This window comes from Dipodomys merriami, unplaced genomic scaffold (genome assembly GCF_024711535.1).
Source record: "Dipodomys merriami isolate MVZ:Mamm:240054 unplaced genomic scaffold, mDipMer1.0.p SCAF_13, whole genome shotgun sequence".
Lineage (NCBI taxonomy): Eukaryota > Metazoa > Chordata > Mammalia > Rodentia > Heteromyidae > Dipodomys > Dipodomys merriami.
In genome coordinates, this window is record NW_027202604.1 from 16,085,277 (window position 1) to 16,101,712 (window position 16,436).

General features: G+C 37.7%; 1 protein-coding gene across 10 annotated transcripts in view; it reads right to left on the reverse strand.

Annotated features, from left to right (window-relative positions):
* Positions 1 to 16,436, reverse strand: part of Slc4a7 (solute carrier family 4 member 7) — a 97,484-nt gene that overhangs the window by 4,182 nt on the left and 76,866 nt on the right. For 6 of the 10 annotated variants that reach the window (XM_070018728.1, XM_070018730.1, XM_070018729.1 and 3 more), the window contains 7 exons: positions 12,890 to 13,054; positions 12,241 to 12,492; positions 9,481 to 9,549; positions 6,837 to 7,010; positions 5,269 to 5,400; positions 3,643 to 3,740; positions 695 to 802 (listed from right to left, as the gene is read on the reverse strand). In XM_070018728.1, the coding sequence (XP_069874829.1) occupies positions 695 to 802; positions 3,643 to 3,740; positions 5,269 to 5,400; positions 6,837 to 7,010; positions 9,481 to 9,549; positions 12,241 to 12,492; positions 12,890 to 13,054 (998 nt within the window). The remainder of the gene's footprint in view (positions 1 to 694; positions 803 to 3,642; positions 3,741 to 5,268; positions 5,401 to 6,836; positions 7,011 to 9,480; positions 9,550 to 12,240; positions 12,493 to 12,889; positions 13,055 to 16,436) is intronic. The other 4 variants (XM_070018731.1, XM_070018733.1, XM_070018737.1 and 1 more) reach the window with 1 other exon arrangement.

Sequence of the window (16,436 nt, forward strand, 5' to 3'; positions counted from 1 at the left end):
AAAAGAACTCAGCAAAGATTAGAAAATTAGAACTCAGGACACATGAGAGATTGAGTAGAAAAAGAAGTTCTAAAGGAAGCTGATGAGAAAGAGTGAGAGAAGGCTTGTCAATTACTGGGAGTCAAAGCTCACAACAACAGTAGCTGAACAGAAATAACTCTGTGACTACCTGAGTAATTGCCTGCCTGCTGTTTTGATTTGATACACCAACACTGTACACTTCAAAGAACTACTTGTTGAGTAAGAATGCCTAAGTGAGTACTTTGTAGGGTAACACCTCACTCCTTTAGAAGGCTAAGGATTAAAGTTCTAGGGTTATCAAAACAGAATTCATGAAGTCTCAGGAAAAGACAAAAGCAAAAACAAGTACTAGATTAACAAATGCCAAGGAGCAGGTTACAGAAGCTTTAACACATGGTCTATCATAAACAATCATTCTATAATTTCCTCCAAAATATCTTCAGGGAAAATGTTTACCTTACTTGAAATGATATGCTAAAGTAAAACACAAGAAAGAAACAGCTATGTTTTTCTGTTATTCTTGGACCAAGTTAATATTTTTAACTGCTTATGTCATTTTCTACTGCTATATCAAGTTTATTATAAAGCAGCTGCTCAAATTCTTTCATAATATGCTACTGTAAGCTTAAAAATTACTAAGTACAAGGTAGGAAAAGCATAGGGTTGCATCTACCTCAGGTTAGGCCTGGTCACTTTCGTATTCTCAGCGTTCATGGAAAGTGCCTTCCATTGTGCAGTTCTGGCCATTTCATCTGATATGTTAACAACGGAGGGGTCAATACTGAAGACCAAACACTTTTTGGTTAGTAATCAACATTTGTAAAAGCATTAAGTCATTTTTATTAGCTAGTAATAATTTCCTTTAAGTTAAAACTGAGAAAACCTTTCCAATGCACTCAAACCAACCAAATTCTAGTCAAGACATCATAACCCTGGAGTACTGTTACAAAGACCCCCTTGCAGAGAATCCCATTCCTTCACAATCAACACTTGGAGCAGGATGAATTAGCAAGACTTATTCACAGGACAATGCTTCAGAATCTGATTTGGGGCTTCAGTAGTGCTTAAGCAGTACTCTTAACAATAGTGTCCTCCAATCCTTGGCTAGAAATAAATGTATTAATGAAAAAGTCTAAATATCATCAAATCAATCACGAAACATTTAATCAAATAAATACGAGAAAAAAGTTGAGGAAAACCCCTTTCATTAATTTAAAAAAGAATGGTGGAAAAGATGACAATTTACAACTGCAAACAAAGCTCTGAAAAACATCAGCACAACCACAGCTTTATAACTTTCACTTTCAGCTGTCATCTAACATTTTAGTGTCATTGTTATTTTCTCAACTATATCAAAATCAAAATAATAACATGCTATCAATAAAAGGGACAAATTCATTCTACACTGGTAAGAACTATTGCAAATGACTTCAAGACTCCAAATCTCATGACAATATCCATAAATAATTAAAGAGCCCAAAGTTCCAAATCCTAAAATGAGATTATACAAACCTCACAATGTATTTTAAAGCTCTTTTTCTTTACCAAAACTAAACTATTTCATGTAAATAAACTACAAATACAAATATCAAATTAGATCTTCTTAAAGTAACAATGTAACAGCAGTTAGGTTATAAATGAATAGTTTTAAAATGAATGCCAGGTTTAACAGCACTTTTAAACCAGAATGGTGTTTAAAATTTTCAAGACTGCAGAACACACAGACATGGTCACTGAAACACATCTGAGAATGTGGTGAAATCCATGTGCACCTGTTCATCCTGAGGAAACTCTTAGCACTTGTTTGGCAACTTCAAATAATTAGAGAAAGGAATTTAAAATGAAGTCTTAAACTATCCTAAATAAGAACGATCCCATTAGCAGAAAGGAACACCTTTATGATTTAAGGTGTAAATTCTAAAAAAACAAAGAGATTAGCTAATGTCTGGCATTCTTGATGTTCAGTTTTATAAGCAAACCAACACTAATCCTGACTACAAGACAAACATTCAGACATCCATTTTTTCATTAAACAGCAGACCATACAGCTTAGCTTACACTATGATTTGTGATTATTACAAAGGAACCAAAGCAGGACAGAAAGTGGAGGTGTTCTTGGCCATGATAAACAGTGGCTGCCGCTCTTGCCGCAGGCACACCATTTTAAAAGTTGATGTGAGTTCACTAAGTACCCACTGTGCCCTAGCTGGACGTATTATGGTCTTATATTGGGCATTTACCATATGCAAAGATTTGAGAGGAAAATTGTGAAAAGGTAAAATTAATAGGAAAAAGAACATACAGCTAGGCATCAGTAGCTCACACTCGTAAATCTAGCTACTCAGGAGGCTAAGATCTGAGGATCTTGGATCAAAGCCAGCCTAGGCAGAAAAGTCTTTCAGACTCCTAACTCCAACTAACTACCAAAAAGCTGGAAGTAGAACTATGGCTCAAATGGTAGAGCACTAGCCTTGAACAAAAAAGCTCAGGAACAATGCCCAGGTCCTATGGTCAAGCAGGGTCCAGGGTTGGCAACAAAAATAAAAAAGTACAGAAGAAAATTAATTCATTATCACAGCTAAAGACATGAATAAATCCAAATGTGACTACAAAAAGAATATAACTTGGCTGGGAAAGTGGCTCAGTGGTAGAGTGTTTGCCTCATATGCATGAGGCCCAGCCCTGGGTTTGATTCCTCAACACCACATAAGCAGAAAAAGCCGGAAGTGGTGCTATGGCTCTAGTGGTAGAGTGCTTGCCTTGAGCTGAAGAGCTGAGGGACAGCGCCCAGGCCCAGAGTTCAGGCCCCATGACCGACAAAAAATAAATAAATTAATTAATTAATTAAAATTAAAAATAAAAGGAAGCCTAAAGCTAGTTAAAAACAAATGAACATATTCCATCAACTGCTTAGGGAAGAAACCTCTGTAGATTCCATTCACTGATTCTCTACTATAAAGAGCCAATCAGAAATGGAACAGAGGTATAAAAGTGAGACTCAAAGTAACACAACACCATGGATTTTAGTCTTTTGAAGCCACAAGGGTTTACATTTCCCAAACTTCCTCTCTTTCAATTTTAGTAAGTAAATTTACTAAAATTATAAAGGATAAATTATACACGAAAACCTATTCGTTTTTCCATGAGCTCTCACTACACCTGTGGAAATAGGAGAGCTACAGGGACTCTGAACTTAGGTTATTGGAAAGTGGATTACATATATCTTGTTCCCCAGGAAACACTAAGCCTAGCCCGAATGAAGGGCAGAAATGAAAAGGCAATGCTACTGAAAGAATAGAAATAATCTAAAACTTGTGTACTGATTTGAAACTTCATCTAATAGGACAGGCAAGAATTAAGCCTTGTTGGATTGTCAAGAACCAGTTTACTTAAGTTAAAGGCCATGGTTGAAGCCCAGCTTTTCCTCTGTTCCTGCCTGTGAGTAGATAAGAAAAGATGGAAAGACTTCTTTTCAAACTGCATAAAGCTCCTATTTACTTGACATGCCCAACTCAGATTTTACCATCTTTTTTAAAAAATAGAAGTCATTAAAGAAAATAGTCTATGTTCATTCATGACACAGGTATAATATACTTTACAAAATAAAAAGTCTTATCTCACCTATACTTTAAGGCCTTAACTGGAATTTGTAAGAGACTTCCTCCTTCAAATGGAAGGTGCACAGTGTCTTCGTCCTCCTGAAGCATCCGCTCAGCCTCCTTAGAGCACAAACATGAGATTACTTTACCCACAAGTCTCAGGAGGGTCTGCTACTGTAGAACATGGTAAAGACTTGGAAATTCAAACTGACAATATTTAAACACAAGACTTGCCATAACTGAAAACTCCACTTTATAATTCTAAACATACCAGAAGCACAGAATGGAAATAATCACTTACAATGATTAATTTTAAATGGCATGACTTTCATTCCTGAAAATGAATTATCAACACTATTCATGAAATTACCCAGCATTTCTTGGAACTCAGAGGGGCTATATGATACAAGCAAATACTTATGAATGACATTTTTGAAAAGACTCCTTAAAACAAACACAAGAATATAGTTCACTTTGCTTTCTGTCCCTCAAATGATAGCTGAAGTTTGGCTGCCATTTGACTCCAGAGTTGAATGTGAGAAATGACACTGCTGGGGCGGGGCGGGGGGGTGGGGGGTGGGGAGCAGGAGAACAGACACAATGCATCCCTGACAACTGTATCACTTACTTTTGGGACTTCTTTTACATGGGCCAAGTTTGGTGGCACACACTAGGAGGATCACAGTTCAAAGGCCGGCCCAAGCTGGATACAGTGTGCATGCCTATATTCCCAGTTATGTGGAAGGGGAAAGGTAAGGAGATCACAGTCTAAGGCAAGCACTGGGCAAAAAAACATGAGACCCTACCAGGAAAACAAGTAAAGCAAAAATGAGTGCTCAAGTGGTAGAGTATCTGTCTAGCAAGCACAAAGCGTGAGTCCAAACCCTCAAAACAAGTAAATAAACAAAAGTAAAAGTTAATAACTTAAAAAGTCACATTTAGGGCTGGGAAGGTGGCTCAGTGGTAGAGCGCTTGCCTTGCATGCCTGAGGCCCTGGGTTCGATTCGTCAGCAACACATAAGCAAAAAGAAAAAAGCCGGAAGTGGCGATGTGGCTCAAGTGGTAGAGTGTTAGCCTTGAACTGAAGAGCTGAGGGACAGTGCCCAGGCCCAGAGTTCAGGACCCACAACCAGAACCAAAAAAAAAAAAAAAAAGTCACATTTAATCATGTACCAGTGGCTCACACCTATAATTCTAGCTACTTAGAAGGCTGAGATCTAAGGATTATAGTTTGAAGTACAAGCAGGAAAGTCTGAGACTCTAATCTCCAATAAACTACTCAGAAAAAGCTAGAGGAGGGATCATGGCTCAAGTGGTAGAGCACTAGACTTGAGCAAAAAGCTCCGGGATAGTGTCCTGGCCCTGAGTTCAAGCCCTAGGACTGGGGGTGTCACTGAACCATATTCTAACTCCAGTAGGAAGTAGTAAACAGACATAAATTTACTATTTCAAAAATCTTATTGACTATCATAGTCCTAACTTTCATTGAAAGGCAAACATAATATTACCTACCCTTTATGGGGTTGCTATTAAGTTAGTATTTGATTTAGGATTAAGTGAGTTTCTACAAGTTATTACAATAGTATCCTCTACTTGGTACAAAATATGAAACAAGAAAATGTTGTAAATCTACGATGATTGCTTTTACCTCTTTTTCTTTTTTCTTCTTGTCATCTTCTTTCTTTTTCTTACTTTCTGGCATGAGATCATCAAGCCAACTAAGTTCTCTCTTTGTAAAACACAGGTCCATGAGCTTGCGTACAAACACTAATGCAAGAACCTTAAGAAAGTGGGGGAGAAATAGTCACTGCCATCTAATATAAAACACATCACTTCAAGAGGAAGGAATTTATTAAATCTTTTAAGTAATGGGAAAATTATTCACATACTTTGTTTAAAAATATCTCATGGACTATCTTATTGCAAAGGAACTGAGTCAAATCTTTTTGATGGAAAACAAGCTAGAAAGGGAGAATGAGAATAGAATTGTTACCCAGCCCGATCACCAAGATCATGATCTTCTATGCCTTCTGTAAGAATTGATCAGTTTTTAAAAACACTACATTGGTGTAGCTACTTCAAACATGAGGTTTTATCTTCTATCACATGGAAAAACAGGACACATTTTAATTTGCATTAAAACTCAGATGATGACTTTAATCACCTCTTCTGTTACCATATCCCTATCTTTTGTTTTTGTTATACTTGGGTTTTTTCTTCCTTTGGTTTTTAGGGAGGCTTGAACTCCACTTGGGCAATGTTTCTTAGCTTTTTGCTCAGGTTGGCACTCTAACACTTGAGCCACAGCTCCACTCTCAGCATTTTGGTGATTAACTGAAGCTAAGTTTCATAGATTTTCCTGCCCAAACTGACTTTGAACTACAATCCTCATATCTTAGCCTCATGAGTAGCTAGGATTATAGGTGTGAGCCACTGCCTTGGCTCTAGCTTTTAGGGATTTTATGAATTAACAGTTCTGTACAGATTGGATAGAAATTCTTGATCTTAATTATAAGTTACAACAAGCTCTTCCTAGTTCACAGGATGACTTACTATTCATAATACTTGCTGACTAAATAAAAAACAATTCTCATGTGGTCAAATATATTCACCTGTTTTTCACAGTTGGGTTTTCTATATACCTTGTACTTATCTGACACCATGTATGAAAGAAATCCTAATTTTAGACTTATATACCAAAATAAAGCCATAATAGACTGGTTATTTTTTCAAAGACAGCAAAGTAATTTAGTCCTTCAATAATTTAATTAATTATCGATTTTGTTTTATGTATGTCAACTATAATTTAATAACATTTTAACTACTACTAGATCTGTCAGTTTCTGATATACTGAAGCATCCTGTTGAAGAACTATGTTTGTTCCTAAATCCTATTGTTTACTAAATATCAAACAGAGTGCTCTATATCCCAAGTACTAAACAGTTAAATTTAACAGTTAAACTTGGAATGTAGCTAGTTTAGGCACAGAGATACAGTATAAGAAGCAGAAGGCTTGCCTAGCAAGTGCAAAGCCCTGAATTCAAACCCCAATACTACACAAAAAAGAAAGCAACTGGTTTAGTGCTAGAAAGTTAATCCACATTTTTAAACATGTAAGATGCTCAGTCTGTATAATTCCTCTCCTCAGTGTCAGTTCTAACTTTTAAAAGAATTGCCCACAGTAGTACTTAGTATGAAAACTGAGCAGAATTTACCATCATGGGAAACACTACTGCAGCAGCGGAAGCTTTGATCACCCACAGCAGAACCAGACAGGTGAGCTGAACCACGGTGAAGATGTGCACCTTCCACAGCGGCACATAGCGGAGGTAGATCAGGTCAGGCTGGTGTTTGGCAGGCATTCCAAACAATTTTATACGATCAAAAAACTGGGATAAAACAACAAAACAAGAGAAAGAGAGTTTTCAATAACATACCACTCCTACTATTTACGGATTGCTTTCAAGGGTTTTGTATTCAATTTAAAATAATTCAATATATTTTGGTAGTATATGACTGTTTTAGCAAAGAATCTCTGGTTCAAAGGATAGAGGAAAAATAAACAAAACAATCATTTGAACTATTTCAATTACTCAGAAAACTTAGATTAAGACAAGAGATTAAAATGTCTGAATTTATTTTCTATAGCCAAATGTACAAACTGATTTGTTTTCTAATATGAACAATTAAAAAATACTAACTGAAGAAATTCTAAAATTCTTTCTAAGACACTATCACTAATGGTATGAAATGAAAATGACTTGAGAAAACTATTTACCAATTTTTCACTCACTGAAAATGAAATCATCTGAACATGTGACTGGGAGAATTTTTATCATTGTGTGTGTGTTTGTGTGTGTGTGTGTGTGTGTCATTGTGTGTGTATGTGTGTGTTTATCAGTGTGTGTGTGTGTGTGTGTGTGTACGTACAACTTTTGCCTCCATCCCCTTCCCCCAATCTACTTAACCATGTAAGTTCATGTCTGTATCCTGAAGATGGCTAAAAATGTACTTAAGCATCTCCTTGTTACTGTCCCATATAAATCTCCTTTCTCTGCCCTTTTGGGGGGAGGGGGGGTTGAAGAAAATGAGGATGACTGTTCAAAAAGAAATGTGCTCATTATGTGACTCAGGTAACTAATCCTTCTGTATATCACCTTTACAACAAAAATAAATAATTTTTTTTAATGAAAAATTCAGCCAATGGCTCATGCATGTAATCCTAGCTACTCAGGAGGCTAAGATCTAAGGATTGTAGTTTGAAATCAGCCAAGGCAGCAAACTCCATGAGACTCTTATCTTCAATTAAGCACTCCTGCCTGCCTAACCCCCCGCAAAAGAGCACCAGAAGTGGAGCTATGGCTTAAGTTGTAGAGTGCTAGCCTTGAGCAAAAATGTTCAGAGACATGCAGGCTCTGAGTTCAAACCACAGGACCAACATAAAAAGACAAAAACAAAATAAAACAGAGAGATTAGGGGAAAATAAATTCCTTGATCTTTCTGAGCCTTCTAGTTCTTCATTTTTAAATTGGAAATGAAATCAGCCATACCCACCTCACAAAACTGTGCTAGGTGTTAGTGGCCATAGGAGACTGAGATCTGAGGATTGCAGTTTAAAATTGACTGGGCAAAGAATTCAGACTCTTATCTCCAATTAACCACCAAAAAGCCTTAAGTGAAGGTGTAGAGCAAGTGGCAGAGCACTAGCCTTGAGTGAAAAAAGTGAGACTGCGAGGCTCTGAGTTTAAGCCCTAGTACCAGCGCAAGCATGCACACGCACCCTCCACATGCACGCGCGCGAACACACACACACACACACACACACACACACACACACACACACACACACACACACACACACACACACACACACACACACACACACACACACACACACACACACACACACACACACACACACACACACACACACACACACACACACACACACACACACACACACACACACACCCTTCCGTAAAAATTAAGTAGGACAGACAATGAGATCATTTCTTACCCAACAGGGAAGAGATCAAAGACTATACTTTTTGTGTTGCCCTTGAAAAGTTGTACCTGTCACAACATACCAGTTAGCAACTTCGGACAACATGCATTTGTGAGAAGAGGTGATTATGTGGGGTCCTCTGTGTTGATCTAGATATTTTCCCCAAAAATTAATACTAATTTTAAGAATTTTACCAGCTTATTTTCCAGGAAGAATAGTAAATCAGAAAGAGAAATAAATTCACTCAATTATAGCTTTGGACTAGTGCCTGCTTACCTGGTAACCTTCAAATGTCTATTTTAGTTGGAAATTTATCCTTTACTTACGTCCAAATCACCATTTTGAGAATCAAGAATGTAATAAGTCTTACAAATCAATTGCAACACACAAATGTGAGGCCTTCCATTTTAATATAAAACTAAAATCAACCTTGTCTTTTTCAGGGCTCAAAACAGCCCTTGTCCCGATCACACAACCCTTCAGATTCTCCCTCCCTCTACATTCATCCTCTGAGAGCTAGAAAGACCCTTCTTGGTCTGGGAAGGTGGCTCAGTGGTAGAGCGCTTGCCTTGCATGCCTGAGGTCCTGGGTTCGATTCCTCAGCACCACATAAGCAAAAAGACCCTTCTGCCCTTCATTGACTTTAAAAGAAGACACTTCCTCATTCATTGAGGTAAAAATATGCAGTATGTAATAATCACATTGTAAAGCTGAATGTGATGCCAGCAATTAGAAAAATTAACCTTCCCTCAAAATATAAAACAGTTGAGAATAAGTTACTGCCATCATAAAAACAATTTCTGCAAATTTAAAATGGGTATGTTTTCCCGCAAAATTAGTAAATTAAGACTTGCCTGGATTCCTTTTAATGAAGAAACTCCCATATAAAGGAAAACACCATACAGAACCGGCATTGGAATAAACTGTAAGCAAAATTTGTTGTAATTAGAATAGTGAGTACACAGAGCCATAACTGGTAACTATAATAGAATGACTAAGGGACAGAACTAAAAGAGCCTTCAGAGATGAGCATTAGACCAACTAAACTCTGTACACACAAGAAAATGCTGAGAGTTGCTGACACTCTGAGTCTTTCCTAAAGAGATGGTCAGTGTTGAAGAGCAAAGGGCATTAAGAATTCCTGGTTTCAAAAAACTTTTTAAATGAAACCAAATTTTCTGTCCTTTAGTTCCTGTATCTGATTGCTCAGCCAATTAAACTGGCAGTCAGAAAAGCCTTTGAGGTAGTATTAATCACTCAAAAACACTAAGTGCCTTTTGCTATCAATACTTCCTACAGAGTCAATACTATAAAAGAACATTTACTAAGTGTAAGCACTGAAATCCACCTCCAAAATGAAGCCCATGTTATTACTTTGGTAGATTCCAAACCATTTACCCATTCTGTGCCTAGCCATTCTATAGGGAAACATGGCAAGTACCAGGCCCACAACTTAGTTAAAACCAAATTCAGTTCTCTAACCCTATGGAGAGAGGACCCTATGGAAAAAGGACTCTGTGCTGCATGTGTTACACAGTCATCCTCTTTCTTTTTCCCTTTTCCTTCTCCTGAGTGGGAGAGAAGACAGACCGTGGTCAGGTGGAACTACTGGGAAGGGATGTACTTAGGAGAAGGAATAAGACTGAATGTTGTCAGAATAGACTGTTCATAACTACAAAAATGAAACAAGGAAAAGTGTAGAAAGTATGATGGAGAGGAGAAAAATGGACAAGAATATAGCATTAACATGTATGGATATGTAACCCTTCCCCCTGTAACTGATAAGCCAATTTAAAAACTAAATTTAAAAAGACATACCTATAATCAATACAAACTACCTCTACTACACTTCAAATAGCTAACCAGGGCATTCCTCTTGAAGGACTCTATAAGTGCTAACCTTGTGCACAAAAGTTGAGACAGCTCTCAGCCTTTGAGTTCATGCCCCAGGAGCAGCACACATACACACATTAAAAAAAAAAATACATTTGGGACTGCAGATGTAACCCAAGAGGTAGAGTGGCTACCTAGTAAGCACAGGCCCTGAGATCGAATCACAGGGAGAAAAAAAAAAGAAATAACTTCATGACAGTGCTTTTTGGAAAATAAAAGAAAATATGGAAACTAACAGCACTTTAGATCTCTCTTCCTGTTTTATATAAACTTTTTTGTCTAAATGCAACACTTAGAGACAAAGAGCTACTTGTCAAAGGGGTTGATCTACAGCATGCTTCATCCTTGTAAGATTGCACTAAACGGGGCTGGGAAGGTGGCTCAGTGTTAGAGTGCTTGCCTTGCATGCATGAGGCCCTGGGTTCCATTCCTCAGCACCACATAAGCAGAAAAAGCCAGAAGTGGGGCTGAGGCTCAAGTGAGCTGAGGGACAGCGCCCAGGCCCAGAGTTCAGGCCCCACGACCGACCAAAAAAAAAAAAAAAAGATTGCACTAAACATTGACTTTTCAAATAAACTTACCACTATGCTGGAATTGTCTATGTCCTTATCTGTTTCACCAATATATAGTATCATGCTCATGCAAGTGGACAATCACACACCCTCTATTTAGTATTATTTCTGAAGTCTAACAGCATGTAAGTACTCCATAAATACTTGGTGAACTAAGTAGCCACATAATGTCAAAGTCCATGAAAAAGGCCATGGAATTCTCATATCTGGCAACAACTTTTTGAGGGGACTGGAGGCATAGACTCTAGTATCGCTAGTACAGTGCTTGCCTAGGACATGTAAAGCTCTGGGTGTGTATCCAAAGGAAGGGAGGGGAGGAAAACAATAAGGAAAGAAGGAAACAGGGGAGAGGAGAGAGAAAAGAGAGAAGAAAGAAAAAACAAAAAGGGGGGAGAAATAAAAGGGAGACATTTTTAAAGTGAATATACATATACAGGGAAGGAAGGAAAGAAGTTTTTGAAAGCTAATACATATACACAAAAAGATATAAAAATATTCAACCCAAAAGACATTAAACATTTAAAAAGTTAATATACATCACAAATATACAACCCAAGTTTCTTCCCTAATTTACACATACATGGCATTCAAATCTGTTCAATTTTCTCTGCAACAAAATAAGAGAAACATGTAGTTGAGCTAATCAGACTTGACTATATTTACTACACAATTACTTTTTAAATATCTATAATCTATACAATACAAATAAAAACATGATTATTTAAGGTCATAAGTGTTATTAACTCTTCCAAAACTATGTAGTCCTTGATACAAACCCCTTACATTTTTATTTTTTTGATCAGTCATGGGCCTGAACTCAACATGGGTGCTGTCCCTCAGCTCTTCAGCTCAAGCTTAGCACTCTATCACTTGAACCATAGCACCACTTCTGGCTTTTCTCTGCTTATGTGGTGCTCAGGAATCGATCCCAGTGCCCCATGCATGCAAGGCCAGCACTCTATCACTAAGCCACCTTCCCAACCCTATATTATTTTTTTACATGGAAACTTCTGTCACTGAAATGTTTACTATATTAAAAAAATTACCAAATTATCATTTCCTATATTTCAATACTACATTTTCATATAAGTACAAATGTTATGATGTATGCTAAGCAAGATTTTTAAAGTACTGTAATAAAGCTTTTACCTTTAGTACTGAGGTCATGAACACAGAAAGGCCCATTAGAATGAAAATCATTAGTCCTGTAACCCGTTGTTCACGGATTCCCAAAAACTTTGGCTGTTCTCCAGGGGCAGAGCATTCAGATTCAACTTTCAAGCTGTTGACATGACTTATTGACAATACTGTTGCAGCCACAAACCAGGGAAGCCCCATGACAGAGCAAACTCCCAACATAACACCAACCATGAGCAAATCAAGGTGATAACCAGCTCCTTTCTGAAAAGTAAAATGAACATAAATATTCTTAAGTCTATACTGATCTTTTAGGTTAAAACTCTATTCAGAAAAGGGAAAAACTGGGCTGGGAATGTGGCTTAGTGGTAGAGTGCTTTCCTAGCATGCATGAAGGCCTGGGTTCAATTCCTCAGTACCACATACACAGAAAAAGCCAGAAGTGGCGCTGTTGCTCAAGTGGTAAAGTGCTAGCCTTGAGCAAAAAAAGCTCAGGGACAATGTCCAGACCCTGAGTTCAAGCCCCAGAACAGACTCCCCCTCCCCCCCAAAAGGGGGAAAAACTAATTTTTATCTTGCATTATTTAATGTTGTAATTATCATGGAAATATCTCAAACTCTAGAAGACATCACAATACTGGCAGGGAAGTTTTTACATTACCTTCAATTTGTGTTCCTTTCTGTTTATGATTACAGCTGTGATTTGTTGATCCATAAAGATAAGAATGGTACAAAGCAGAGCTGGAATAGCAGCTATCAGTAAGGTCCACCAATCATTATCCCCCATGGGGCTTATGATCCAGCCTCTTTTATCTGGACTAGTAGGCTGTTAAAAAAAAAGGAAAAACAAGTTTCATTTCTAAATTTCCACAGCACACTGGGCCTCAAGGATAGGAAATAAATGAATTCTGTCTTGGGATACAGGGCAGATCTTTACAAAGATACCCACAGGAGTCTCTTCCATCATTACAAGCACGTCCCTGGTCCTGTGATCTGTCCACTCTTTCCCCTAAATCAGGGAAGACCTAGTAACTTTAACACACAAGATAAACCTCAGCAAACCATGTAGGTTCTCAAGAACTGGAACTCTGAAAGGACTTAACCATGTTGCTAAATTCAAGACGAAACTAGAGGACAAGATATAAGGGAATGAGGAAGAGGAAGAGAACAACTAACATCCCAGCATTCAGTCATCTGAGCTGAAACCCCAGACAGATCAATGCAGCCATAATGTCCCAACAAGTGGCAATCAGATGACTTCAGTAGTGTGAAAGCTAAGCCCTATCTCAACTACCACTGAACTGAAAACAAAGGGTTATAGTGGTGTTTGGTAGCAGGAACAAGACAACAAACCACAGTGTTATTTCAACACTGTCCTAATATATTTTACATAAGGTAAAGTCAATCTCCTTTGCGGACTAACCAAGACCCCACCCCCACCCCCCACCCCCGCAATAGAATTCCCATGCACCAGTGATCAGGAAATACTAGTACTCAATCTCAATCAAAACTGGGTTCAGGACTCTATTCCCCCAAAATCACTACTAGCAAAAACCTGGCACCTCATCAGGCAGTTTCAGTATTGTAAGATGAAATTTATTTTTCTTATTTTAAAACACAAATACTTTCTAAATATTGTTGGCAGATTATTTCCCATGCATGCATTCTACTTTGGAGGCTACTGGTTAAATATCTTCTGTATTCTAACAAACAATAAAACAGATTAATATAATCTTCATTACACTCCTTATTTCTGATAACTTTTGCACCACTTTATTTTTCTGGTAGTATTACAGTCCAGACAGGCACCCCCAACTTGAGCCATGTCCCCAAATCTAAGCCATCCACTTCCTATTTTTTTAAATCATCCCTTCTAAAAGAAACCATATAACTTACTAAATGTAAAAGTTATATGACCAACGACATGCATCAAAATGTGCTTTCACTTTCAACATACAGTCATAAACAGAGAAGATGGAAGAAAACAAGGACAAGAAAGAAAATATACAAATAACTAACCCCTGAACAATGTGTGGAGGAGAAGCGGTAAGGGGCTTCTAACTCCTCAGCAGCCAATAAACAAGATATAACTTTTGACTCCTTCCAAATGTAACTACTAATAACCTGTCACAACCTCATCAATAAGGTTATTTTATATACAGTGAAAACCGTGAGCTGTCAGTGATCTGCAGTCTGCTAAAGGGGCACATAGCTCACAAGCAGGTGACCATTGTCCTAGGAGCTGAAATGGATGCCAGCAGGATGTGAGCTCACCTCAATAATAGTAGGAGGTACCCAAGTTCATTCTAAGTAGTTCTCTTTTATGCATTTGCTTACTTTTCCCCCCACTGTGAATAGTACCATGTATCATCTGTGTGCCCAAGTTATAAGGTCTAACTAACTGATGCTAAATGATGAAAGACTAATAACTACATATATATTATGCATTCATGACATATCTAATTTTTCTTTCATTGAAGCTACATCTGAGAGCTTGTTTTTAAACTGAATCAAACCTTCCCCCCAAATCAGCATACAACTGATCTGCAAAGATTTAACCAAGATTCAACTAAATATAAATTCATCTATCAATAAGTGGAGGCTTTGGAATAGAGGTTGGATTAAATACCGTTTTTCTTGAAAAGCACATCTGATTTTCTCCTGATTCTGCTGGAAAATGTTAAATGGAGCTTTCATACTTAACTATTTTTCTACAAGTTTAACAAGAGATACTCACAAATTAAGGTTGAAGATACTTTTTTTACATACTGCTGTTAAGCCACATCACCAGGGCCTAGACAGGTAGCTTAAGCGGTCCTTGAACTGACTGCATAGCTCAAATTCATCATGCAACTGCCTCCGTCCCTTTACGTGCTGGGAATACAGACGTGTACCGCCATTGCCTGGCCTGAGCTACTTATTTATAAAGCAATATGGAGGTTCCTCAAAGGACTCCACAGAGAGCTCCCCTATGACCCAGCAATCCCACTTTTGGACATTTACCCAAACAATCACAAACAAGGCCATACTAAAGCTACCAGCATGACTATGTTTATTGCAGCATTATTTACAATAGCTAAGATATTGGAACCAACCCAGATGCCCCTCAGTAGATGAATGGATCAAGAAAATGTGACACACACACACACACACACACACACACACACACACACACACACACACACACACACACACACGAATTCTATGCACACACACACACACACACACACACACACACACACACACACACACACACACACACACACACACACACACACACGAATTCTATGCCTCCATCAGAAAGAATGACATTGCCACATTTGTTAGAAAATAGAAAGACTTGGAAAAAAATATTAATTATTAAGTGAAGTAAGCCAGGCCCAAAGAAACATAGGTCCCATGGTTTCCCTTATTTGCAATAACTTGTATAAGTTTAGGACAAGCAGAAAAGGTCAAAAGCTATGTACATATGACCATATAAGATGATGTTAAGTAAAATGAACCCCAAAATTTAGGGACACAACTTGCTTTTTCTTTCTTGCTATTGTTTTTTAATGTATCTAAAATGTACTATGTGATTTTTTTGTTTGTTTCTCTTGTATGCTCTTCCTCCACGATATAACCCTTTCACTGCATTTGATGCCATCAGTGTGATCTTGTATATACATCTTTCTAATTTGGGGAGGGGAAGGGAAATAATAAAATGCTGAAACAAGGATACAGGTTGATCTATTGTAACAATGACATGTACAAGACAGTATGTTGAAAAGGAACTTTATAACTTGTGGGGGGAAGGGGGAGTTGGGGAAGGAAGGGATGGTAAGGGAAAAACAAAGGAGGAGGTAACAATGCTCGATAAGAAATGTACTCATTACCTTACTCATGTAACTGTAACCCCTCTGTATACTATTTTTTAACAATAAAAAAACATTAAAAAAAAAAAAAAAGAATAAAAGCCATTTAAAAAGCAGCAAAAAAAAAGTACCCTGGAAAGCACAAGAATTCTAGGTAGGAGTACAAAGCCCACTCTTTAAATCCCAACATTTAGCCACAGCAGTTTTCATCTAATCTGATGGACTAGCCTTGGTACTTTATAATCATATTTTTTAAATGTAAGAAACACATATAATTTTTCCTTCCAGAGCATCAGGTCTTCACAAAGCAGTATCTCACTTTAAAATAGTTTGATATTCCCAGGTAACAAACAG